A 27,963-nucleotide genomic window follows, 5' to 3' on the forward strand; every position below is an offset into this window, starting at 1 on the left:
GAGCCTAGGGAAAGTGACCACCCTGGAGAGAGGGTGACTGTGAAAAGCCAGCCAAGGGACTCCTCAGAGCAACCCTTCTGTGTTTGGCGCCATGTCAGAGGTTACTAGGGACCTATAACAGCCTCAGGGAACTTCACTGAGTATCTTTCCAGTGCCAGACAGGTGTTGTCCATAGTGTTATTCTAATCCTCCAACAACCCTCTGGGGTGAAAATGCCAGAGTTCTGAGAAGTTAGGGTCACCCAGCATTAAGCAGCAGGATGGAATTCAAACTCAGGTCGAAAGGCCACTGTGGCTCACCCAAGCTGCCCACAGCCCTACCTTGTAGCTGTCCTCTGACCTCTGGCAAAGGGTCTCCTGTCATACTGGCAATAATGGCACATGGCTCACATGTGTCCAGTTGTCACTTCTGTGAAGAGACCCATCTGAAAGCCCTTAAGTGCTAAGTGCCAATATATAAAAAATAATCTAGTCCCAGGTCCTGCTTGTGACACGGCCATGGTCTAGTTCACATTCAATAACTCCCAATACAGAAGCTCTGACTGCAAGCACTGAGCTGGCCAGGGACACACATGGGGGAGGCTGGCTCAAGCAATGAGTCAGGGCTTCCACTGGTACCTGTGCAGGTTACACAGAGACATCCCTCGCTCTCCTTGAGCACCACCTTGTGCCACCTCCTTTTTTGCTGTGAAGCATCTGAAAGGAGATTGTCCCCTGGGCTTTAAAGAATGGACAAAGACACTCAACTCTCGCTTTCTGACACCCTGACGTAGAAAAACCAACCATAAAAATTTTTTCTGGTCCTGTAAGATGGTGGATGCCTATGATTCCAGAGACTCAGGAGGCTGAGGCAGGAGGATCACAAGTTTGAGGTCAGCCTCAGCAACTTAGTGAGATCCTGTCTCAAAGTAAAATAAAAATGGCTAAAGATGTAGCTCAGTGATGGAGCACCCCTGGGTTCCCAGTACCACACACATGAAAATGTTTCTTCTTAAGAAAAAAGATATTTTTGTATTCTCCTTCTGTAACTGAGTGATCAAGAAATTATGGGCCTGAATAAGAGCTTAACATTTAGAAGCAGAAGATAGTCCTTGGAAAGCCAGCACCTCAACTACTAGGAAGAGCCTGGCTGTGTCTGGGAAGGGATGGGGTGATACCAGTTCAACAGAGTTGCTGGGAGACATTCAGGAGGCCACTGGAGAAGTCTCCCAGACAAACTTCTACCCAGATCAGCTCTCGAAGCGGAAGGCCATTTTGGGTCTGGGCTACAGAGAATGGCCTGGCCTCACAGGTGTTTGCCTAGAAGTGTGGGTGGGCACAGGGCACCCAGGCAGAGGCACAGCACAGGAGCAGCTGGGTCGGGAGGAACTCAGGGAACAGCTGGGGACAGTGGGAGCTGCAGGATAGAGGTGGTGGCAGGGTTTGGACTTCCTCCCTTTAAGCAGTGGACAGCCAGGAGAGGTTTTGAGAAAAGGGTCAACTGGTCAGTCAGATTTGGAAAGAAGCTCTAGGCAGCAGCATGGGTTGGGGACAGGAGCACTGCTACCTGATCAGAAGACCTGAAGTGGCCTCTGTGGTGACAAAGAGGCCTGCCCCAGGACAGTCGCAGTTTGGAGGGAAAAGAGAAATGGAGAAAATGCCTAAGGTGAGTGGATGGAGGGTGGAGGATGAGACCAGTGCTACTCTGAGGGACTGAGGCAGGCACTAGGCAAGCAAGAGCAGGCAGAGAGGCGAGTGAGAACACTTCTGAAGTGCCCGTGGGACGCCAGACTGATGTGTGGCTGTGCTCGCGTAGCCCTCCCTCCAAACCTGTACTCTTCCTCCAGTTATAGGAAACCAAGAGTTTCAGCCCATGGCCTTTGGAATTAAGGATAATTTCCCAGTCTCCTCCGTAGTAGGAGTGGCCGTGGGTCTACCCTCCAGACCGTGGAGATAAGAGGAAGTGGTCTGTATGATTTCTAGCACTGTCCTAAGAGGGAAGGCTCATCATCATCTTCCTTTTTATAACCATATAAAAAGGAAGCTCTAACCAGGGTGTCTGCACCCTGCTGCAGCAACCATACTGAACCATGTGAATCTTAAGCCACAATGTAAGGACAGCAGAGTCACGAAAGAGGAAACCCGGAGGGTGGTTCATAGAAGATGCCCTGGCAACCTGCGTTTCCACTTCCATCTTGTTTAAGCAACTGCTGCTTTGAATTTGATTTCATGGTCCAAACTAGTTGGATCAATGCAGATGCCCAGGACCTCGGGACAGATTAGGCAGCCACTGACACAAATAAAGGCTCTGGCTTTTTTTCTCTGGAGGCAGGAACATAGAAGCCCACCCATGTCCCCACAGACCAAAGTGGGTAAGGGCCAGATCTCTTTCCACTTCTGCCTGCTTTGCTAAGTTCTGAGTGCTCCTTGGGCTAGAGGACCGTATGGCCATAACAGGGATGCCAGGGAACCTCCCAGGCTAAGGAGAAGGCTAGATGGAGGGCTCCAGGACACAGTCTTTCCAAAACAGTAAAGTATAAATGGGGAAACAGAGGTAAACAACCACACAGACTTTACCCTGGAACTCCCTCGGTACAGATGGCAAAGCTGATCAAATGCCTGGATTTGTTGTGGATCCAGAACAGGTTCTGAGGTTGCCTAAGAAATAAAAAATAGTAAGGATTAATAACACCGTGTGGCTGGTTCTTGGGCAGTCAGTGAATTTGTCCCATACCACGGCAAAGCAGGACATGTGGTTCCTTCATTCTTCTGAAGAAAATCTATTCTACCAGCTATCAGGGAGACAGATTTTACTGAGCATTTATTACAAATGGGCTTGTCCCTCCAAAGTCTTTCCTTGGCACTACCCAAGCGGACCTATCTTTGGACTCTTTTCCCAATGTGGTCTCTAAGTTTCCTTGTGAGCTTCCTTTAGGGCGTCTTAATTCCTCTCTGCCATTACTGTGTGAAGCAACTCTGCTCCATCCAACCTGAATTCCATATCCATCACTTGATATGGCCAGCAAAGATGCCCCTTCTCTGTGACAGAAGTGGGGATGCACTATAGATGAAACTGTGCCACTTCTGTTTCACTGTAAAGCTGACACCCACCTGAAGGGTTGCAAGATGAGTCTGCTGCTGTTTGGGAGAAAGTCTAACTTGCTCTGTGGAGTAGTGTTGCTCCACCTGCCGCTGGGGTGGAACAGGCCACGACTGAGCTCTACTCTTAGTGGATCTGGTTCAACTCATACTTGGACAGAGTAGTAGGATCCTGGGGGTGGCAACCTTAGGACCTGGAGTCAGAAGTTAATCTGAATACTAGTTCTCACACTGGCCTGCTATGTGACCTTAGGCATGTCACTTTACTACTCTTGAGACTCACCTGTGACCAATGGTTATGCTTACCTCATGAAGTTACTGAAAGTTAAACCAGCTGAAATTGATATCTAAAGCCTGCCTGGCAGCATGCAAAGGCTCAGTATATGCTATATACACAATTTAGAGATACCCTTAAATTGATTTCAGAAGTGTTTTTTGTGTATGTTTTTTCTTTGCTCTGGATTATGAACTCTCTGGGAAAGAATTCCATAACATAAACCCAATGTAAGATGGATTCAGTGATGGAGGGCCTTGGTGTCCATGTGAGCTGGGTGAGGGAAGAGGCACTGACAGGGCTGCAAGAGGTGGTCTGAAGACATGTGCTGGCCTTGCAGGAGTGCCTAGGATATGGAAGAAATTCAGGAGGGCGATGAGCAAAGGAGGCCTAGGACAAATACTACCACTGTAGCAGTTACCACATACTGAGAATCTACTGTGTGCCGAGCTGTGTGCTGTTTCTCATGGGTCATTGCATCAAATCCTCAAAACCACTCACTCTATGAGAAAGGTCCGGGCATGTCCATTTTTCCCCCCACTAAGAAGAATCTGAACTTTAAAAAAGCTTGACATACAGAAAATTTAAGAGGTATGTTAATTTAGTTTGTCTTCTAGGGATGGCTTTCTTCTTTCTCTCAAAATTTTCATCACCCTTAGGAGAAAAAGCCTACACAGGGCTAACAGAATGCAAAACACTACAGGAAATTCACCACAGTTCTGTCTCTTGGCTAGGTGGAAAGGATGTCTCAAGATCCAGAGAGCAGCAGCCAGTGACAGGGCTTCTAGAATCCCATGTGGCACCCCGAAGATAACATCAAGGATGATCTAGCTTCAGACACCAGTGCAGGGCACAGCCACCTCAGTTCCTGTATATTCAGCAATGTGGAGACGGCTGAGAAGGAAGTGCTGAGCAGGGCAGGGTGTCCCCGAGTGAGCAGCAGAAAGAGGGGAGGCTCCTGGAACTCCCCCTCATTCTCTGGGTCTGCCAGACACACAGAAGTTCCTCTATAACCTGAGAAATGTTAAACTTGCCTTCACACATTTTAACACATTTTTCCTCAATATTATTTAGTAGGAAAGATAATCACATTCTTGGAGAGAAAGTGTGTGGAACACTGATATTTCTGATTTTTTTTTTTTTTTTTTGTACTGGGAATTGAACCCAAGCTACATCCCTAGCCCTGTTTATTTTTCATTTTGAGTCTAAGATGCTGGGGCTGGTCTCAAACTTGTGATCCTTCTGCCTTAGCCTCTGAGTGGCTAGGATAATAGATGTGCACCACAGGATTCTATGGAAAATGCCCAAGGGAGTTCCAAATCAAAGAAGATCTGAAGGTCTGACAAATACTACAAACCCAGCTCAAATCAGAGTACAAGGAGGAAAAATATAATTACCTCTGAGGGACTTAACAGTGGAAAATATGGTCCTAACACCTGACTTTTCCAATTCCTTTAGCGTTACTAACAAAAGCTGGGGAGCAGAGCAGGGTTAGGACCTGTGCCCTATACAGTCCACTCAGCACCTTGGCTGTGGGCCGGCTCGCCCACATTCCACATGAGAGAGAGCCACCTTGTCTGAGTTGCGCTTTGCTGAGTGTCTGGTTCCCGTGGTGAGGGTTTAATAAGGAGGACCCAAATAGACAAGGAGAGGAGAGATGAGGTAGGGCACTGGCAGTGAGGCAGGTTAATTAAAAAGGAGGCTGCAAAGACCAAGTTGGCAAATGACAGAACAACAAGAACAAGAAAAGATCATGCCCTATAGGAGTACTTGTATAAAGCAGCCCTTTGCCTTGAAGGGACATAATAAGCAAAAAAAATCTCATAAAATTGTATATTTCATGAATAGTTCATATACATGAGACAATACAAAGGAAAATGTAGGTGGTGCTGGCCACTTCTGAAGAACTGGTGAAATTTCCACCAGATCATGCATTGAGAGAAGCTGTGTCAGACACTGTAGTCTTGTATTAATTGTTTTCTTTTTTGTTTCTATTACAAGGGAACTCTGTCAGAGCCACAGGGTCTGCTGCACAGAACTAGCAATCGCATGGACTCTATGGCAAACATTTCTATGTGCTGTGATAAGCCCTGGTTTTATATTATTATTTCCCAGAGACACAAAGTTTTTTAAAAATATAGATTTCCTCGTTTATTTATTTCATCTTATTGGATATATTTTGGAAGCCTATTCCAATCTTTCTGGGAAAGTGAAGGTCGTGTCAGATCATAAATAGAGAATGCTACTATTAAAAATAGAATCCTGCTGTCAAGTCCCCAGGAAACACTGCATTGCATATGGGTCTATGCTAGGCAGAATAAACAGCTTGAGCCCCTGGGGATTTGCTCACTGAGGCAGAAAGTACACCAGTCTCAAATGATGGCCCAGTCCATGTTTTCAGACCCAGCACTTCTCACATTTTAATATGCATAAGAATCATGGAAGGATCTTGTTACAATGTGGGTTCTGGCTAGCAGGACTAGGATGGGGCTTAACATGTTCCTAAGCAACACTGACCGCACTTTGGCTATCTGGGCTCTCATCTGTACTAGGGAGCAGCTGAGGGTAGCTGGAGACTGCCCTGTTCTTCACTGAGTCCTAATGGCAACAGGACAATCTCAGGTTATGGGTTTTGTCTTCTCCTGATTCAAAATATACCAAAGTAACTGATTAATTAGCATTAATTTTTTCTAAGGTGACCTGATAAGGTATGCTGTTTGCCACATTCATGGAGTTTATAAGCACCTTGGCAAGCCTTATTAAGAAAGTTTAATTAGGGCTAGGGTGGTGGCTCAGTGATAGACTGCTTGCCTAGCATGTGTGGTTTCAATCCTCAATACCACATAAAAATAAATAAATACAATAAAGGTATTGTGCCCATCTACAACAACAACAAAAAAACATTTAAAAATATATTTGATTAGAAGAGAATGTCCTTGCTATGTGGTTTATCTGAATCTTCATGAATTACAAGACTTACACCTATTTTACTAAGTGATAGAACAGGGTTCTGTAAATTGAGGAAGAGAAGGCCAGGAAACCTGCCCAGTATGAATGTAGACACCGGCAGAACCATCTTTCAAGCCACATGGCACACCCAGAGGAGTGGGCAGGGCTGGCATGAAGCTCTGGACTTGGCATAACTCCATTTCTCCTCTAGGCTCATAAACTTCTAGAGATGCCAAGAGGTTTTCCAATGATGACATCCTTCCGAAATTGAAAAATATGGTTGTTCCATGGGTATGAAATAATGGGTGACAGATTCTTTCTCAAAACATAAATCATTACCTTGGGCACCCAGAGATCATTCACTGGAGTGACTGTTGGGGATGTCTAGATCCTCTGGAAGTAAAGTCACGGCCGTAGAGACATACCTCATTAATGGGCAGAGCCACATGCATATCTGTGGTAAAGTGTCAAAAGCCAGGGCACTTGAGGGGAAATGAGAGAAATGTCTATTTGTAGACATGCCTAGGACTTCATAGGTCCTCAACCTGCCTTAAAATTCTTCCCAAAGCCAGGCACAGTGGAGCCTGCCTGCAATCCCAGTGACTCAGGTGGGAGGACTGCAAGTTCAAGACCAATCTCAGCACCTTAGTGAGACCATGTCTCAAAATAAAAATAAAAAAAGGAGCTGGCGATATACTTGAAGGTAAAGCATCTTTGGGTTCAATCCCCAGTATCACCAAAAAAAAAAAAAAAAGGAAAAAAAGAAAATCCTTCCACAAATAAGAGTATCTTCAAAAAAAACACAAGCATTGGTGATAAGAATATGTCACAAAGGGAAGGAACTCTGTACTCTAGGCCATGGTCCTGGGGTTCAAGAGATGGGACATGAGTACTGGGAGAGACAGACCCCTCGAATAGTAGATCTTCACAGAGGCCCATGTGGTTGACCCTGCCCATGTAGACTTCTGAGGTGCTTCACAGGCTCATGGCCCTTCATGTCCAAGCCTCATGAGTGGGGTTAGGTTCTATAGTTCAACAGATACTTCTGGAGTCCCTACTATATCAGATCCCAGTGAACAAAGAGGAATAATATGTCAAGAGGAGTTAAACGTCTCACAGATTCTGGGGTATTACAACCCCACATAGAGATTTCATCTTCTCCATTGTTGATAGAAAAAACTAGAGGTTCTTAAAAGTATGAAAATCATATATTGCATATCTTCTAGGGCAGGTCTTATTTGAAATATACTCTTATACTGTCTACATAAGCCATCAAAAGGTTCCTGAAATTATAACATTTTGGGGGTTCTGTACATTGGGCTCAGAAGTCTCAGCTCTGGCCCCCTCCCAGAATGCCTCCACATGACCCAGGCATAACCTGACTGCTGCACTCACTGTGGACTGTAATTATCTGTCTCCCCCACTAGACTGGGAACCCCCTGAATATCAGAACTGGACTTTCATCTATTGAACTTCTATGCCCAATGCTCTGTATCCCAAAAAATGTTTGACAGATTTACCAAGTCATCCCATATCCTGGCTTGTTTTGAACTGTTGATTTCAGGTGTAACAACAGGCAGCAACTTGCTCTCCTGGTCCCATGTGAAATTACTGGCATTTGTCTTCTTGTTTTCAAGAACTTAGACTCTGTAAAGGATTTTAGTGATCTCTGGTATGTTTGTCCTGTATCAGTTGAACTATCCATTTCATTTTGTTTAATTCAGGTTTAGGGAAAAATTATTTTTAAAATGTCATAAAATATAAGTACTAATTCTTTTAGGAAAGTGGTAAAATTTTCCAAATGAGTGGACTTTGGATAAAAGTCCTCCTATTAGGCTGGCTCAGTGGTAGAGCGCTTTCCTAGCATGTGTAAGGCACTGGGTTTGATCCTCAGCACCACATAAAAACAAATAAATAAAATAAAGGTATTGTGTCTATCTGCAACTAAAAATATTCTTAAAAAATAAAAAGCTCTCCTACTGTCGCTCCCCATTCAGTGAGACTGAGGCCTGCTGGATGGGTCAGGACCTGCTCCCAAGTGCTGTGGCACTCTGGAGGCCGGGGGAGGGGCCTGTGCTCTAGAGTTCTCCTGCCCAAGTCCAAACCCTAGCTCCAACAATAACTAGCAGCCCACTTTAGGCAAGTTGCCTATTCTCTCTGTGCTGGGTGGTTTTTGTTTTTGAGAACATGGGGACAGTGATAATAGCTACACCACACGAAGGGGTTGAGAAGACAACAGAAGGAAATGCACGCAGATGCCCAGGACTTAGTATGTGCTGTTAACTGGAGGGCCAGGGCCCAGTGGGCCTGCAGGCATAGCACACAGAGCCAGTCTCCATGAGGTAAGTCATGTGGTCCTTGTCCTAACATGGCTCCAGAACCAGAAAGAAAGGAAGCACTGAAGCATGGTGCACTGGCAAAACAGGCAAGACGAGGTAATGGAAGAGGGGGATGTTGCCCCTGAGGGCTGTGGGGACCGAGAGGGGAAAATTTCATGACAATGAGAACCTGAGGACAGGTCCCTATTTGTCTGGTCTGGTCACCAGTGCCCAGCACTGTGCTTGACACAGAGCAGCTGTGGAATCATCATCTACTATCAAACCGAGGAAGGGATGGAAGAGTGAGTTGCAGATTTTCTGCTTCTTAAACCCTCTGCAGTGCAGAAGAACACAGGGAGGGGATCTAGCTGACAGACCTGGACTCATCCTAGATTTTAGTTGAGTGCCTCTGGGCAGGGCATGTGTCATCTCTAAGTCTTGGTTTCATTAGCTGTAAAACTCGACTTTGCAGAATTATTGTAAGAAATAGAAATAACATGCAAGCTGGAATCTGTTTGATGTTTAATAAATGGCAGTGGTGATTTGTGCCTGAGTTATTTACACCCCGAGAGAAGTGCCAGGGAGAAAAAACCAGAGGCTGGGAATCAGGAAACCCAAGCTGTCATCCTGTCACTAGCTCCATGTATACCCTGAGCAGGTCATACCACTGCTCCGGATCTATGTGCCAATTTATTACAAGGCAATGCCAAGTTGGGCCACATCAGGGAAAGACCCGGTACCATGAGATAATATGTATTTAGGGCATAAGAGTTTCAAGAAAAATAGTAATGTTTATGGAAACTAATCATGGCTTTTATTGCATAATCAGAAGCAAACTAGGGCAAACAACTAGAGGTGCTGTCACAAAGACTCATGATAGCCCTGAAGGGAAATAACAGATTCAGTCTATAGGTACTGTACAGAGAAACCAATTTTCCAAATCAGTGTCATGCACAGAATAAAGGGGGAACAACAAAATTTGAACACAGTCTTAGTCTGGCAAATCCATAAACATATAGCACCCTTCCTGGCATTACCAGACCTCGAACCTCCAGCACAGAATTGATGAGGAGCGATTTTCCAATTGCAAAGAAAGGAAACTCGCACTTGATGCTGTCTGCTACAGCAAATTTCTTTCTTCCCCTGTAATGAAGTCCAGTGATAAGAACCGAAAATTAAACTATAGCAGAACATTAGAGGAAGAAACAGTGACCGCCCTAGAGATGACCTTGTAATACAAAGCATTAAAGTAAATCCGGTGGAAAATGAGGTCCTGATGATCTACGAGACCCCCAGGGAGAGGGACATGGGGCTAACCCAGTGTGCCAGCACATTTCAAAGCTCAGTGACTCACAGATGTGGTGGAAGTGAGAGCTGTAATTACATCCCCTGGAAGGAAGAAACAAACCAGGGCTGTCAGGATCCACAGGCCTCTTAACCAGAACATCAAGCTCCGCCGCAGGGAAACATGACCACTGCCACCCTGAAGGCTGGTTCCCATTATTAGGGATAATAATCATTCTAGGGATTCTGGATAAGAAGCATTCCAACAGACATGTGAAGACAGTCACCAAAGCCTAAGCTCTGCTTGTTCATTTTTTATTCTCTATAATAAATAATACCTTAAAATCCAAATCCTAACATTTCACTTCCTAGTTGTCTGCCCACACTAAAACACAAGAAGGTCAAACCTAATTTGTAAGACTTGGAATACTTTGTATTCTTCCGCAACATTATCATCTTTTTTTTTCAGGCGCCTTCACAGGCATTTCTATAATTTGCTGGCAGAGGTGGAATAGTATGAGTAGAATGAGAACCATATTGCCCAATTCTCTCCTGACTGCCCTCCACTTCAATTTCAAATTTGTCCCAAGACTCAGGAGACCTCTGCCACTACCTATGCTGTTTCACACTGGAGGTCCCAACCATTTAAAGCTCTTGCTTAAAATGAGATGTTGGCTTCAGATATGAAAGCAAACCAAATACCTATTTCCTTCCCTAAATACCTATTATCTTCCTCTTTCAAACAGAAAATAACTTTTCAAAACTCCCACCCAAAACACAACCTGATCCCTCATACCCCTGCATGTACTAATGCCTAAACTCTCAACAAGTCACAACTAATAATGAATTAGGTAATAAAATAATAAAAGAGACAGACAAGTTGCTAAGATACCTTCAGTGTGGGAGAACTGGGCAGAGTATCTCTGAAGAAGATTTCACTTGGAGTGGCAATCACAGCTCTAGAACAACAGTTACAGTGTGACCTCTTATAGCAGAAGGGGACATGCTGGTTAAAGTCTTCTGCGACATGAGGAAGAGAAAAAGCCACCAGCACTGCAGGAGCAGTTCACATACACTGGGCATGTAACTGCTGTATGCCAGCCATGACTGCAAGCACTGTACATTTACCACCTCTCTGATCATCACAAAACCTGGTGAGGAAAGCACTGTTGTTATGGTTATTTTATAGTTGAAGAAACTAAAGCCCTGGAGTTCAGCCAAAGGTTACTCTGGTTGGTGGTGAAGCCCATATCAAAATGGCAGCAGTCCAGGTCAAGTGCTGTGGTGCACACCTGTAATCCCAGCGGCTCAGGAGGCTGAGGCAGGAGAATGGCAAATTCAAAGCCAGCCTCAGCAATGGCAAGGCACTAAGCAACTCAGTGAGACCCTGTCTCTAAATAAAATACAAAATAGGGCTGGGGATGTGGCTCAGTGGTTGAGTCACCCTGTATTCAATCCCTGATACCCCACTCAAACCGCCCCCAAAAGAAAAACAGGGCAGTCCACTTCCAGAGATTTCTTTCATCTGCCATGTTTCTTAGTATCAATCTTGAAGACACCTAACAAAAAGTCATTTTCCAGGAACACAAAAGGCCATGTCAGGAGAAAAGTGGGATTTGCATAGTCAGTAAGCTTAAGCCATGCTCTCAAAACATTTGATGGCCTCTGGCCCTCTGAGGTCTTTCATGATTATATTCTCTTTAACTTTGGCTCATCAGGCCTACACAAAAGGATGGGGGCAGGAGGGAGAAATATTGTAGTTATTAGCTGTCTGCTTAAAAATGCCTTCAGATTCATAGGGCTGGGTTGAAGCCCAGTCAGTGAGTGGCAACTATGTTAAGAACTAAGCTAAGTTCAGCTGTGAGAAAACTTAAGTCCAATGTAAAGACAGTTTTGTGCACACATTGGGTACTCATGAACACATTCTAACACCACAGGAAAAACTCTGAACTCAAGCCAGGTTCCATGGCACATGCCTATAATTTCAGCAGTTCAGGAAGCTGAGGCAGGAAGATCACAAGTGAGACCTTATCTCAAAATAGAAAATAAAAAGGGCTGGGGATGTGGCTCAGTGGTTAAGCACCCCTGGGTTCAATCCCTGGTACCAAAAACCAAAATCAAACCAAACCAAAATCAAACCAAACAAACAACAACAACAACAAAACAAATAAAAAACAAACAAAAAACCAAACCAACTCTCAAAAAACAAAAAAAACAAGAACAAAAACAAAAAACAACTTTGAACTTGGTTCTGACACTCATCAGTGACACTGGTTGTGCTGATATCCTTGATATGAATTATCTAATTTATAAAACGGAGAAAATAAAAGCATAGCTTGCCTTACAGAGCTCTGATGAGGAAAGGGAAAGGAAAGGTACAAAACATACTTTCCTGGTGTCTGGACTTATGCTAACTACTTTCATGCATATAACATCAGCCAAGTGTGGTAGGATTTATTATCTCCAATTTATATAGTTAAACTGAGGTTAAGACATGTTAAAATATAGTTTGTAAGAAGGTGGGTCCATGATACCATGTTTGTGACAAATCCAAGGTGCTATAAATGTGCAAGGCGTTGTGGGCGTCTCATGGCAGCTGCCTCGTCTGCTGAAAGGCTGATGCTGCACCTGCCTGAGTACTCAACCAGGACCCTCTGTGGTGCCACCCATAAGATTAGCATCACATACATTCTGTGTCATTACATAAGGGAACACAGCATTTTTTCTTATTTGGTTTTGTCCAAGCATTTTGCTGTCACAAAAAGAATTATCCCTAAACTGGTTGAAAGTCCTGAAACCCATATGCTATACCCACGCCTGCTTGGCTACTCCTTGCCTAATCTGCTTTGAAAGGTAAAACCTGGGGAAAAATCTGTGGTGTCCAAAGCTGATGATCTCATCATGCTTAAAAAAGTGGAATTTTAAAAAAAACTGATTAGGTACCTGCAGAATGTTGTCTGAAAATTTAAATAACTGATGGAGCTCCTTATCACAGTCATTAAAACATGCCTATACTCTTACAGGGGTTATTATTATCAGTAGGAGGCACTGACCAGCCTGCAACTGCTGCACAGGCACAGGAAGCTCAAATTCCCAAACAGTTGAAGAAATGCCTCCTGAATGTTGCCACCCCCAATGTAACAAAGGCACTATCCAGAGTTGTCATTATCCACAGACGTCAAGACAGAGAGTGGGACCATTGTGAATAGAAATGAAAATGACAATACTGTGCTATGAGATGGATGACAGTGAGGCTGGGACCCCAATCTTGTTCCTTCCTGAGGGCCCTGTCCTGTATAAACTAGACGCCTTGCCACATGGTATATTATGGCCATTCCACAACTGCTTTTTCTTTTTGTCAAGCAAGATCTAGAAATATCCAGAAAGATGTATTTTTATGGGAAGCAGAGTTACAAAGAGCTGCTTTGTTGGGCGGCGTCCTCCTATTGCTAAGTTGTGTTACTAATGGCCAAGTATTCGGCCTCATTTTTAAAAAAAGTCAAGCAGGAAAAGCATGCATTTCATATATGAGATTAAGATTTGCCACCCTTTGATTATCTAACTGATTGTTGACTATTTAAGAAGAAAGTCAAATGATTATCTAGAACAAAACTCACAAGTCTCTAAAGGAGGACAACAAAATCTAGATGTTCAATAACAGAACATCTACAATGTCTACCATACAATCAAGAGTTTCTAGATATGTTTTGTTAGCTTTGTGTTGCTGTGTCCAAAATATCTGACAAAAACAACACAAGGGAGGGAAAGTTTAGTTGTGCTCATAGTTGCAGCGGTTTAGTCCATGGTCAGGTGACTCTAATGCTCAGAGCCCGAGATGAGATAAAGCATCATAGCAGAAGGCTGTAGTAGAGAAAGCAGTTACTTCAGGGTAGTTAGGAAGCAGAGAGAGAGAGTGGAAAGAACCAGGGACAAAATATATAATCCCTAAAATATGTCCCACTGACCCACCTCCTCTAGTCATGCTCTACCTGCCAATAGTTACCACCTGGTAATCCATTCAAAATTTTCATTCCATCAAATGGATTAATCTTATTGTCATAGCTCTAATAAACTAATCATTCCACCTCCTGCATTAACACAGGAGGGTTTTTATTTTTTATTTTTTTGGGGGGGTAGCAAGAACCTCATGTTCAAACCAATGAAAGAAAATGTGACCCTATCATCAGGAAAAACTGCACAGAAATATAATATATGGCATCTATTTTATAAATATGTTTAAAGATTATAAGAAAATAATAGAACAAACAAATTAATATGGTGGAAGAAGCCCAGTACAGAAATGAAAACAATTAACCAGAACTAAATGATGGGAGGGTAGTAAATGAACCCATAGTATTACAAAGTTCTCCATTTTTGGTTAAATAGTAAAAATTTTTTTTTTAAAAGAGAGAGAGAGAATTTATTTATTTATTTAGTTAGTTTTCGGCGGACACAACATCTTTGTTTGTATGTGGTGCTGAGAATCGAACCTGGGCCACACGCAAAGTGAATGAGAATGAAACATCAAAATTTGTGGGATATAGTTACAGCAGTTGTTGGATGGAAATCTACAGCTTTACATTTTTATGTAAGAAGAAAGGTTAAATATCAATGATCCAAGTGCCCACTATCAGATGCTAGAAAAAGTAAAGTAAATTAAATCATAAGTAGAAGGATGGCAAAAGAACTAGACAAATTGTAGAATTGACAAGTTCATAATATATCATAGGAAAAACTTGCTGGATGATCTTGACAGCAAACTTGTTCTATATGGATACAGGATTGGTTATGTTAGTAAAGAGTGAGAAATCTCCTTTGGAGGAGGAGGAGATAAAGATGAAATAGCGGCTGCTGATGCACCAAAAGCCTTGACTTTTAATCTAAAACTATTTAAATTTTATTTTGTTAGGAACAAGGAGTCAGGGATGTTTTCTAAGCATTAGGTGAGGAGGAGGATGGACTGGGGCCCCAAGACAGAGTCAGTGAAGAGACTTTTGGAACAGTAGAAGAAGTACATACTCCGATGTGTCAAAATGCATTCTACTGTCTTGTATAACTAATTAGAACAAGTAAGAAATTAAAAAATAGCCAAAGTATGTTAACAGAAATTAGAAAAACACTGCTTGTTAAAATGGATGAGGAGCAAATGACATGTAGCAAGACAGCTCAAGTTCTGCTAACCTGCTCCCAAGTGAAACTGAAGACAGTTAAGTCAGTTTTCATTCTTATGGGGTTAACAAACATATTAGAAAACCAGAGTTAAAAAGTGGATGAATTTTTAAGGCTATAAAACTAAGAAAACACATCTGGAGAAAAAAAAGAAGTAGTATATACTGCGGGGAACTGACAGCACTGCTGAAGAGTGTGGAGGAGAGACAGCTGGCCTTGTTGAAGAAGGCCTCTCTGAGCTCAAAGTAAAATGCAGGGAGAGATAACTGGAGTTAATAATTTCTTCCCAATGATTGCAAAGAAATTATGCAGATGAGAAATTTCTTATTTTTTCCTGTACACTACGTGAAATTGCCAGAAACAAATATAAATGGCCCCTTTCTTTTAATACATAGAAAGGCAGCCTCACTTGACTCAGTGAGTAAATGAGAAAGTTAAGTGACAACCAATAGGGCGGGATCGCTCCATTGAGGGTATGCTATATCTGGAATAATACCTGCCATCAGTGGATATTTCACTACAAAACAGAGAGTAAAAATTTATTCATGTAATAACAGAATCCAAGTAAATCATAACTAGAATGACCAGGATATTTTAGAAAACAACAAAACACAAATAACCCAAGATGGAAACTTCTATCAATTAGAATAGTCTGCACTGAACACTGGCCCACATTTTATCTTCAGCTACTCTTCCCTTTCTTCTGCTTTAACCAAAGGAGATTTATCAGATTTTTTACTTACCCAATCTAGCATTCTGATATTATATGAAAGAGTGTGCATTTTCAGGGACGACCAGTAATTGATTTGGGACAGTGGTCCAGACAAAAGCCTGGACTCTGCAGGAACAGTATATCAGCCACCTGAGAATCCCCATCCATTAGGGCAGCTCAGACTCTGCAAAGCTCTGCTGTTTAGATACTATGACCTTTACAAATAGGTGATAATTCAGCATAGTGCAATTAAGAATGGCCTACTGAGTTGTTCCAGTGCACAATAATAGACTTTAGTTGCTCTGTTGCATGTACTGAGCACTAAAAGGCTAACTGCCTGATATTGTGGGAAGGGGCCTAAAAGATTCATCAGGAAACACCACTGAAGGGAAAGGACCACTTGTAATTTAATGATACTGTATTGGTCCAACATTTCAAGATGGTAGACATGATGGGTTGTTTTGATAAGGGAGTTTACTTATAAAGAGAAGGCACAGGATGAGAACCACCATTGGCACTGAGGTAGTCTCACACAGACCCCCAATGACATACTTGTGATTTAAGAGGAAACAATCACAAAAGGTGTCATACTAAGAAGCAGAAAATTCACACTTACTAGTTATCAACTGCTGCAGTATGGTGACTAATGAGTGATGCTACTTGGGTTTCTACTAGTGAATTGCAGGGCTCTATCCTTGTTTTCTTCTATACAAATATTTTATTAATGATTTGGGTAAAGATAAAAGAGGCCTATACATAGGATGAGAAATCATGATTCCCAAGGTCATAAGCTAAAACAGTACCAGGAAAGTCTTGAATTCAGCTTCAGAAACCAATAATATGCACACCAGTAGCATGTGTGAGCAGAATCAGGAGTGTGAGATCAATATGTTCACTGTGAGTCAACAGCTGCTAAAAAAGCTAATGTGCATTTGATTCCATTTATGGAAAGACAATCTAGAATAAGGAAGATGATGATCTCATTTTGTTCTAAAATTATTTCACCTGAAGTACCATGGTAGTAGTAAAGAGATGTGACATGATGGGGTGGAGAAGACAGAAGAAATAAAGGATGGATATTCTGATGGACAAGAGAAGACTGGAGGCTGGGGACTTATTACTTCAATTACATGAAGAACTATAGGCTGCTCTCCAAGAGAGGTGTTACACATCTTTTTGTAGCTTCCAGAGGAAGGACCAGATCAATGAATGGGTAGAAGAATTCTGTTGGGGCAGTGTTCTGTCTCCCAAGACCGCCTCCTGAGGCAGATGGAACATTGTGCCTCAGGAGGCGGTCTTAAGAGAGACAGAACACTGCTTGTTAAAATGGATGAGGAGCAAATGACATGTAGCAAGACAGCTCAAGTTCTGCTAACCTGCTCCCAAGTGAAACTGAAGACAGTTAAGTCAGCTTTCATTCTTATGGGGTTAACAGACATATTAGAAAACCAGAGTTAAAAAGTGGATGAATTTTTAAGGCTATAAAACTAAGATAACACATTTGGAGACAGGAGGCTGGGAAGTCAGCTCAGCTTCTAAAGACTATGTGGTCAGTGGAAATACCAATATGTCAGAGCCAAGAAAAACAAAATCAAAACCACTGAGGCAGAGCAGAGATAAATCCTGTTCCAAAATCCAATTTGGAACTTTCCAGATGATAAAGGGCAAATTTCATGTGATAAGAGACAAATGCAACTGTACAACAGTTACTAAAGTAACCTATAGTTTCCTTTATTAGCATAGTAAAAATCACACCCCAAGGTGGGGACTTAAGGTGATAATGAGACATTGTTGCATGAAGAGGCATGAGGAAGATTTCATGACTCTACATGCAATGACATCAAGAGGCCATAAAAGCTGTACACCTTTGTCCTTTAAGTCAGCCTGGGATTTCTGTCTCCTGCATGCTGCCTTCCTTATGCTTGAGCATAAGAATAAAAAGCCTTTTCCCACGCCACAGTGTCTGTATTTCCTTCTTCTGAGATTATTAAGAACCCAGAGTCCATACTATATACATATATTTTATAGGAAAACTATATAAATATATTTTAAGAAACCAAGACATTTAAAAACTCTGTAAATAGTCCTAAGAGCAAATAGCAAATGAAAAAATAACTATTAAAAAAAATCTATGGGGCTGGGGATGTGGCTCAAGCGGTAGCGCACTCGCCTGGCATGCGTGTGGCCCGGGTTCGATCCTCCAGCACCACATACCAACAAAGATGTTGTGTCCGCCAATAACTAATAAATAAATAAGTATTTAAAAAAAATCTATGAATTCAGTTAAGGGGCTTTGTGTGTGGACCAACACTATTCCCTTCTCCCCTCCTAGCTCAACAACACATAGCAGACTCCCTTCCTCTTTCCAAAATCCCAGCAGGCGGGCTTTCTGTCTCAGTAGGAATTCACCCCACCCTGGACTTGCTCTTCTCTAAGGACAGGGTGCCTGAAGGCCAAGTTCCTTTTTGGGTGCATTAATCAGAAACAGATATATCTTCTGAGATAGCTGCCAGAGTGAACTCCAGACAATCTCTAATTTCACTATAATAAAAACATGGATATTCCTCCCCTTATGAACCTTATATAACCTCAGAACTCCCCCCAAAAAAGTGGGATGTGAATTTGCAAGTTTATCTATCACTTCTCCTATTATTGATCACAAATAAAATTCTCCTTCACTGTCCAATCAGTGCTTGGTCTTGGTTATTAGTTCCATAAATCTGGAAGGGAAAATGAGCCTAGACTTTTGGGTCAAAAACTGATAATAGGCACAGGACCTCAGTCCCTCTCATCCTGCCTTCAGCTATGCATTTCTGGGCTAAGCTCTAGGTGAGTGCCACTGGGGTGGTGACAGGAAGCAGACAGACATGATTGGTAAGAACAGAAGGGAATAAATCTAGCATTCTTGAGGCCAGGGTTTGATCTCCAGTATGAAAGTAAATAGATAAATAAAACAAAATAAGATAAAATAAAATACCTAGAGAGTCTCAACATTAGAATTGAACTGGAAGAAGAAAGAATTTGTGAATAGATTCTGAAAGCTGAAAAAGAGAAAAAAGAGTGAAGAAAAATGAACAGAGGGCTGGGGTTGTGGCTCTGAGATAGTGCGCTTGCCTAGCATGTGCGAGGCACTGGGTTTGATCCTCAGCACCACATAAAATAAAAAATAAAGATATTGTGTTCACCTGTAACTAAAAAATAAAATATATTTTTTAAAAATAAACAGAGCCTTGGAGAAATGTGGGTATCATTAGCACAGCAACATATACTGATGGAGTATAAGGCGAGGAGACAGAGAAAGTGTTACTGGAGTTGTGGGCCAGAGGTCCAGCTCTGGGGGCTCTAACAAATCAGGTCTGGCCACTTGCCACACACACACACACAAAAAAAAAAAAAAAAAAGGAAAGAAACTTTAATCAATATAGCTATACCTGGAAAACAAAGGAGACCAGTGTTTCCAGCCCTGTCTTCTGAGGTGCTGACACAGCTCACCAATTATATAGACAAGGGAGACAGAAGTATGCACAGTTAAGCTGCCCTGGTCAAACAGTGGCCCAGTTGATCATTATCTCAGGATTGGTCAGAAGGGGCCTTGTTGGCTGTAGTGATAAAGTTGCTGTTGAAGGAGGGTAAGTTTGGATTTATCAAGAGATGTTTATTGATCAGGCCTATTCCTGGAATCCATGGTAACTGACTTAGAGCAGACAGCAAAATAGTGGCAGAGATAGCAGAGATGTCATTTTTAAAAAAATTATTTTTGTAGTTGTGGTTGCACACAATGACTTTATTTTGTTTTATTTTATTTATATATGGTGCTGAAGATCGAACCCAGGGCCTTGCACGTGTGAGGTGAGAGCTCTGCTGCTGAGTCATAACCCCAGCCCCCATGATATCATATGTTTTACTCTGCTTTTAGTTATATATTGAATATTTAAAGGCCCAATTTGATAAGTCAGTGTTTTTAGGAATAAAAGTAGAAGAAAAACAAAAGGCCTTGTTACAAAAGGAAAGGAAAAATACTTGAAGAAATTATGCCTCAAAACTTCCCATAATTATTGAAAAATCTTACACATTCAGGAAACTCAAGGAACTCTAGGATAAAAATACAGTGATTAGTAAGACAAGGTGAGAATCTTGAGAGCAGCAAAAGAAAAAAAAAAAAAAAAAAAAGACCAGTCACTGACAAGAAACCCCAATAAGATTAACAGCAGAAACAAGAGGCCAGAAGGCATCACATATTCAAAACGTTAAGCAAGGGGCTGCAGTTTTAGCTCAGCACCACATAAAAAAATAGAATAAAATAAACTTATGTCCATCTACAACTAAAAAAAATTATATATATATTTTTATAATATATAATAAATAAAAGAAAACCCTGTCAACTAAGAGTCCTACATCTAGCAAAGTTATTTTCCAAAACTGAAGGTTAAATATTTTCCTAAACAAAAAATGAGAGAATTTGTTGCTAGCAGACCTGCCTGACAAGTGCCACTAATGAAGGTTCTTCAGCATGAAAGCAGATGACTCCAGAAGCTAATTTAAAAAAACATTTTTTAAAAAAAGAGAACCAGAAAAGTTAACTATGAAATTGTAAAATACTGTATAAATGCACATTTTTCTCCTTTCTTCTTATAAGTGGATTTTTTAAAAAAAGCAATTGTATAAAATAATACATGTATAATAGAATATTGGACCTATAATATTGTAATATAAATATTATTATATTGAAATGTAATATAAAGCTGAACATGGTGGCATATGCCAGAAATCCATTATTTGGAAGGCTGAGGTTGGCCTCAGCAACTTAGGGAGACCCTTTCTCAAAAATAAACAAACAAATAAATAAATGAGTAAGTTAAAAAAAACAAAAAGGACTGGGGCTGTAGCTCAGTGGTAGAGAATTTGCCTAGCATGTGGGAGGAGCTGGGTTCAATCCCTATAACAGTAAAACAAAACAAGAGTTAAAGAAATGTAATATATGTACAAAGTGATGTGGAAGCAAAGTTTTATTGAGCTAAGGAAATGGCAGCAGATAATAAAGTAATAATATTGAAACACATTAACAGATGTCCTATAATAATAAAAAAGGGGAAAGGAAGTAATGCTTTAATATACAACTGAAATTGAGTTAGTTTAAATCAGAAGCTGAATCAGAAAAGCTAAGGTGCACATGCTAAACCCTGTGGCACCACGAAAAAACTAAATAAAAACAGAATTAATTCCAGATAGGGAAGAGGGGTGAGAGAAAAGGAGGGGGGACGGGATTAGCAAGGATAGTGGAATGTGATGATCATCATTATACAAAGTACATGTATGAAGACTTGAATTGGGTGTCAACTTACCTTATATACAAACAGAGATATGAAAAATTGTGATATATATGTGTATTAAGAATTGTAATGCAAAAAAAGTACATGTATAATGGCATAAATTTCATATACACAGATATGAAAAACTGTGCTCTATATGTGTAGTAAGGATTGTAATGCATTCCACTGTTGTTGTGTATTTAAAAAAAATAATAAAATCAACAACAAAAAAAAGAAATGATGTACAGGTATAAAGACAATCAAAACAAAACCCAAAAAACCAAAACCTAAACAAAAACACCTAAAAAGAACTCCCCAAAATTCTGAAAAATCATTAAAATCTTCATTGAAAAAATATACAGATGGCTTATAAACATATAAAAAGACACTCAGTATCATCTGTAACTAGGGAATTGCATATTTTAAAAATGTGACAGCACTGTATACTTATTATAATGGATAAAATCCAAAATACTGACAACACAAATTCTGGAGGAATGCAAAGGGAACACTGGTTCATCGTTGGTAGGAATGCAAAAAGGTATGTAAAGAGAGTTGGTATAGTTTGGATGTTGAATGTCCCCCCAAAGGCCTATATGTAAAGGCTTGGTCTCAGGGTGGCATTATTAGGAGGTACTGTGGGCCTTTAAGAGGTAGGGTCTAGTGTAAGGTCCTCAGGTTACTGCCTTCAAAGTGGGATGCAGAACCCTGGGCTCAGTCTTCTCTCTTCCCTGGTTTAAGATGTCAGGGGTTTGTTCTACTAAGTACTCCCATCATGATATGCCACCTTTGCCCAGAGTCCCAAAGTAATATGACCACCCAATCTTGGACTGGAAGCTTCAGAACCATGAGTCAAAGTGAAGGACTTCTCTTTAAGTTGTCTCATGCCTTTATTTATAGTGATGAAAAACTGACTAATACTATAATACTCTTACCATATAATTCAGCAATCCTGCTCCTATATATTTATACAAATGAGCCAAAAACTTATATGTCTTCACAAAAATCCACACACAGATGATTACTTCAGTTTTATTCACAACCTGAATGTAACTAAGAAATTCTTCAATAGGCGAATGGATACACAAACTATGGTATATCCAGACAACAAAATGTTATTCAATGATTTAAAAGAATGAACTACTAAGCCATGAAAAGACATTAAGAAGACTTAAATGCTGATTTCTAAGTGAAAGAAGCCCATTTGGAAAGCTTATACTGTCCAGTTAAATGACATTCTAGAAAAGGTTAAACTACAGAGAAGAGTAATACAATTTGTAATTGCCAAAAGTTTTGGGAGAGGGAAAGAAGTGCAAATGGGAACACAGAGATTTGCAGGTGTGTGTGAAACTACTCTGTATGACACCATGATGGTGAATACATTTCTACAATTTATCAGAACCCACAGAATATATAACAACAGCGTGAAATGTAATGTAAACCATGGGTTTTAGTTAATAATAATGTCAGTATTGGCACATATTTGTAACAAATATACATAATAAAATTCTCACACCAAGCTGATACCTCCATCTACACAGTGGCTTCCCACGGGTACCACTTCTGTCTTCTAAACTATTAAGAATGCTATGCTTCTTCCAAATTAGTGCCCTCCAGGTGTCTGAAGGCAACTATACCCCAGCTTCTTCACTCAGCAGAAGCACTTGGCTTGCTGAGATCTTTGATCCTGCCTGTGCAATAACAAAGATCAAATCAGTACTATTTCTTTTCTTTTTAATCAGTAAAGTCATTAAAGTCACATTTGGATATAAGCCCTACTATGACAAAGACTCTGAGGAAAGAATGACTGATACCCAAGGACTGTCAGTTTGTTGTTTATGAGAACGTGCATCTTTGCAAGAAAGAGTCAAACAAAAAGGCAAAGGAACTTCATTTCAGCCACCATCAAATGATGGCCGTCTCCATGTTTTCTCTCTCTCATATGTTTCTCTTGACTTTTGTGAAACTATTAACCAGCTGTTTTGGGGGGCAGCCAGCTGAGACACTGCATCCAGCTTTCCTGTTGCTATGGAGACAGTGGCTTGGTGATACTCTTTCCTTTAAAACAAAATGAAACCAAAAAAAAACTCAGCAACTCAATAAAAATCATGAGCAAGTGTAGTTGTCTACAACTGCCAAAGGTGTCAAGATTAGAACTTAGGCCATAAAAACCTTACTTTCCCAGAGCACTTGGAATACCCCCCCCCCCAAAAAAAAAAACCCAAAAAACAGTTTCATTCTTAAAATATGCTTGAATATTTGAGAAACTGAAAATCAGTTTCTCAGAGGCTTGCATATTAAATTCATGAGTTCAGTCACCATTAGCTTGTAAATGTGCTGAGAGCAAGAACTATATCTCACTGACCTTTGCCCCTCCAATGCCTGGCACCTGAGGCTTGCTGAGTATCGAATAGAATCAGAGATATTAGAAGGGCTTTGTGCTCTCTTATTCCCTGTGCCTTGGTCCTAACTGGAAGAAGTGATACTGAAGAGAACATCAACTGTGAATATTCCAGTGGAATGACCAGCCTGAGGGGTCCTCCATCCAAAAAGCCTGGCATGTTGATCTTTGCAGAAATTCCAGTAGGGAAAGTTCATCTGCTTCAGATAACGACTCAGCAGGTAGATTCAGGTTTCTGGGGTCAAACTTGAAGACAACATGCTTTCTTTGATGATTATGCATTAGACCAGCTTTGCTAAAAGCTGGTGAGTGTTTCTTCATAGTCAAAAAGAAATGCATCATAGCCTAGTAGTCTTTGATGCTGCCTCAAACTAATGCTTTGAATTTTGCCAACACCTCCAAATTGTATCTACTCTAAGGAGCACATTGTATTGGACTTTTGTGTCAATTTTCATCTAACAGAAGTGCCTCCTGATTTTAAAATTTCTGGTCATTCATGATCAAATTCTGAAAAGGTCACAGGGAAGCATATGCATCTTCCAACTTTGTTCTTGAGGTCATCAGACACAATGAAGAAGAAATTTTATATATATGATATATAATATATATATATATATATATTATACATATACATATTTTATACAATAAATATTTCTAAAGCTTTTGTAAAGCATACCTAAATGCAAAATGCTTGCAAAAAGATACATGCTGTGGAATGTGCTATACGCTCTGTCACGTGGCAGCAGAATAGAAAAGGGACACCCTAAAAAGTGACTGCTATGAAAGACACGTGTCCCAAGAACTTAGCAGAGCCCCATGAAGCATTCTTCCTGTATCTTCAGCACTTGAATTCAGCTCTTGACAGGGTCAATGTTGATGGCAGACTCACCAACACTTCTTTTAGTTATGGGTCAAGAGATTTCTTTGGATAGATCAAGAACCCTAAGGGTTACACATGTCACTTTGGCAGTCACTGTTCAATAGCTATATTGCAACTTCTATTTGTCAATGAGACTTTGGGGAAAGAAGTAGCTCAAGGATAAGAACCAGAATATATATGTGTGTGTGTATGTGTGTGTGTGTGTGTGTGTGTGTATTTTTTTTTCCACCAAAATAAAAACCTGAGTAGGGAAGTAATAACTAGGCACTAAGTTTCACATTGATTGTCACTGCTGACTCAGCACAGATGGTAAAGACCTGACCATGCCAAGCCTTGGTCAAAAATGATACTTTATTTGTTCTTCCTACATTATCTGTGCCAGACACTTCCCTTTCACCCTCACTTCCCATGAACAACCAAAGTCCTGTGAGATTTCTTTCCTATATTTCTCATTGGATTATGAGTGACTATTTTGTTTTATATTTGAGGATATAGTACTAAAATAAAACTGATGTGGTTCCTGCCCTGAGGAAACATGTGGTCTGAAGTGAGATACACCATTAAGTGAAGAGGCAATTTCAACACATCAAGGTAAGTATGTTGGTATAGACTGGTTCAGGGTGCTATGAAGGACACTTAACTCATATACAGGAGGTGCCAAAAATTTTTCTGGGAGAAAAAAAACTAAGATTTGAATTTATCTTATCTCTTCACTCTGTTAGCAGAGCCTAGGGTTAGGACCTTTTATCTTGCCTTAACAACAACTGTCCTGTTCTTTGAATTGGCCTTTCTGCCTTTAAACTTACCTTTGGTAAAGCTTTATCCTAGAGATAAAAAGCAAACTTCACAGACTGGGTCTCTTTGAGATCTGGATCCCAACTTTCTCTCACCAGACTTCCTCATGCTTTCATATTTAAGACATACAGAACTCACCTCATTTTCTCCAATGTTCTATAGTTAGCCATGTCTGCCTGGGATTCAATTCCCTTTATTTTTCAAGGTTAGATCAAGCTTTCCCTCCTCTGGAGGGAAGGCTTTTCCAGACTCCTTAGTCTGGGACAGGCACCTGTATGATATATATGTGCTAAAGAGTCTGATAATAAATATGTATCATTTAGATACCATAAAGAATCTAATAATAAATATGTACTATTTAGTTTGGGCTTCAACTCAGGGTTGGTCAGTGGCCCTAATTAAGAATCTGTATTTCAGGAGTTGCCAGATAACATGAACTCCCATAGACAGTTATTAAAACCTCTGCAGCTCCTCATTTATTGACAAGTTTTACTCAAGACTTTGCAAATAGCTAAAAACAAAAAAACAAAATAACAACCCCCCCCCACTCCTCCCAAAGCAAATATTTTAATCAGTGAGATTAATGCCTTGTTAATCAGTTTGGTGGCGAATACTGGAAAGAGATTGTTACTGATGAAATAAAAGGTTTTCAAGCTATGTAGACTGAATGAACTACTTCAGAGAGAGTTCCAACTTTTGCACAGGGATGGAATGAGTCTACACTTTATGGCTTAGGAATGCCACTGTCCAGTCCATTGGTGAAGGAAGTTTCTGTTTTCCTGAAGTAGATTAAAAGAATAACAGAATCCATTTATTTAATAAATGCTTATATATGTGGCAGAATTTGCTTTCGTTACAACCTAACAACCAGGTTGTAGAGGAGAAGCTAACTAGTCCTTAAAGTTCTTCACCGAGCCTTTTACCATAAAAAACATAAATTATATTATTACATTATATTAGCTCAGTCATTTCAAAACAGGGCCTCTTCTTGGTGCTGGCAGCAACCTTCACTCCTGGTAGGCTGTTTGGTAATTGTCAGTTTACCTTCTACCATTCCCACTAAATGTTGAAGTCCTTGAGAGCAAGGATTGTATTTTTTATCTCTTATCTAATATTTAGCTCAGTATCTAGTATAAAGAAACATTTGCTGATTGGACAATAATACATAGTAGCATCATAAACAGAGGATACATGATTAGTCATGTATCCTCTGTTTGGAAGGCTTATGCTTTAATACGAGTATTGACAACTTGAGAACTTATTATGTGTCAAACACAATGTTAGGTACTTAGTATTTCATTTAATATTTATGAGAATTCAGAGAGGGAGCATTACTATTTTACATAGAAAGAAAAAGAAAGGCTAGCTTTTTGGGGGTTATTCAGATAATTAAGAAGAGTAAACCTTTAAATCCAACTTGGGTTGTACCCTCAGCACACATTTTTAATCAGTACTTTGGAAGTGTTTCCCATGGCTAAATTTGGAGAGCTTATACAGAAAAAAAAAAACTGCCCTTGCATTCCAATTTCCTTATATGTTTATTGAGACTGTATACATTTCAGCAGCACTGCTGCAGCTGGAGAAAGACTCAGGCTTTTACCGTTGTTTCGATGTTAAATGTACCCAAAAGGTCCATGTTTTGAGGGCTTGGTCCTTGGGGAAGCAGTTTTGGGAGGTACTGTGGATCTCAGGGAAAGGGGGCCTAATGGAAGGTCCTTGAGCCATTAGGCCCAGGCATTTGGAAGGGATTGTGGGACTCTGTCTAATCCTCTTTCTGCTTCCAAGCTTGTAACGTGAGCAGCATTCACTCTACCATGTGCTCCTGCCATGATATGCCACTCTGGCCAGGGGCCCAAACCCACAGGGCTATCCATTCCTGAACTTGAACTGCCAAAACCATGAGTTAAATAAGCCCTCTTCTCCTGAGTAACCTGTCTCAGGTATTCCCTGTAGGAGCATGAAGGTAACTAAGCTCCCTGCAGTACAGTGTGATGGTTCTGAGTAGCAACACTCAGCACCTCAGGCTTGCTGCCCTTGCTGCCTTGACAAGAGTGCAAAAGACTTTCCTGCACAGCATGCTACAGGGCTTTTCAGACCACAACTTTTGTTTTTCTTTTTTCTTTTGAAAAAGTCTCAGGGGCTTCTGCAGGCAGTGAAAAGGGACCCATTTTTGGCACATTGCTTTGAAGCTAAAGCCTGCTGTTAGTCAAGAGAGACAGTGAATTGTTATTTTTGTTCTACAATCCTTTGCTGACATGGATGCTGGCTGAAACTGCAAAAAAAGGCTAAGAAAAGAAAATGCTTCACTATCAGAGAAAGAAAAATGGTGAAAGAAAACACAAGAGAAATGTCAGTCTATTTATGTTTCAACCGTACTGTTGGAGCTGAAGAAAGAAAAGGGTTTTAGTGGTTCTCTTGACATCATCTGAGGACTGCTCAGGTGAAGCACTCACTCAGGTGAGGTCCATCTGTGCCACCCAGTTTACAAATAGGAACTAAAACACTACAGATGACAGGTCTAGTCTATCAGTGTTTGTTTTAGGCACAGCTATCTAGAGGAAAGCACATGATTAAGGAAATCTCACCCAAAGTACTCTGGATTAGAAAAAGGGGAATAAGGGAAGGGAGGGGGGAATGGGAATAGGAAAGATAATACAATGAATTGGACATTACTAGCCCATATGCATATATGATTACGAACAATGTAATTCTATAACTAGAAGAATGAGAGTTATATTCCATATATGTATAATATGTCAAAATGCATTCTGCTATCATGTATAACTAATTAGAAT

At 40.7% G+C, this 27,963-nt stretch overlaps 1 protein-coding gene across 1 annotated transcript in view; it reads right to left on the minus strand.

The window, feature by feature from the left end:
- Positions 1-27,963, minus strand: part of Vps8 (VPS8 subunit of CORVET complex) — a 253,801-nt gene that overhangs the window by 2,804 nt on the left and 223,034 nt on the right. The window contains exon 46 of the mRNA XM_077795024.1: positions 2,556-2,636. Within this exon, the coding sequence (XP_077651150.1) occupies positions 2,556-2,636 (81 nt within the window). The remainder of the gene's footprint in view (positions 1-2,555; positions 2,637-27,963) is intronic.

This window comes from Urocitellus parryii, chromosome 2, assembly GCF_045843805.1.
Source record: "Urocitellus parryii isolate mUroPar1 chromosome 2, mUroPar1.hap1, whole genome shotgun sequence".
In the NCBI taxonomy this organism is placed as follows: domain Eukaryota; kingdom Metazoa; phylum Chordata; class Mammalia; order Rodentia; family Sciuridae; genus Urocitellus; species Urocitellus parryii.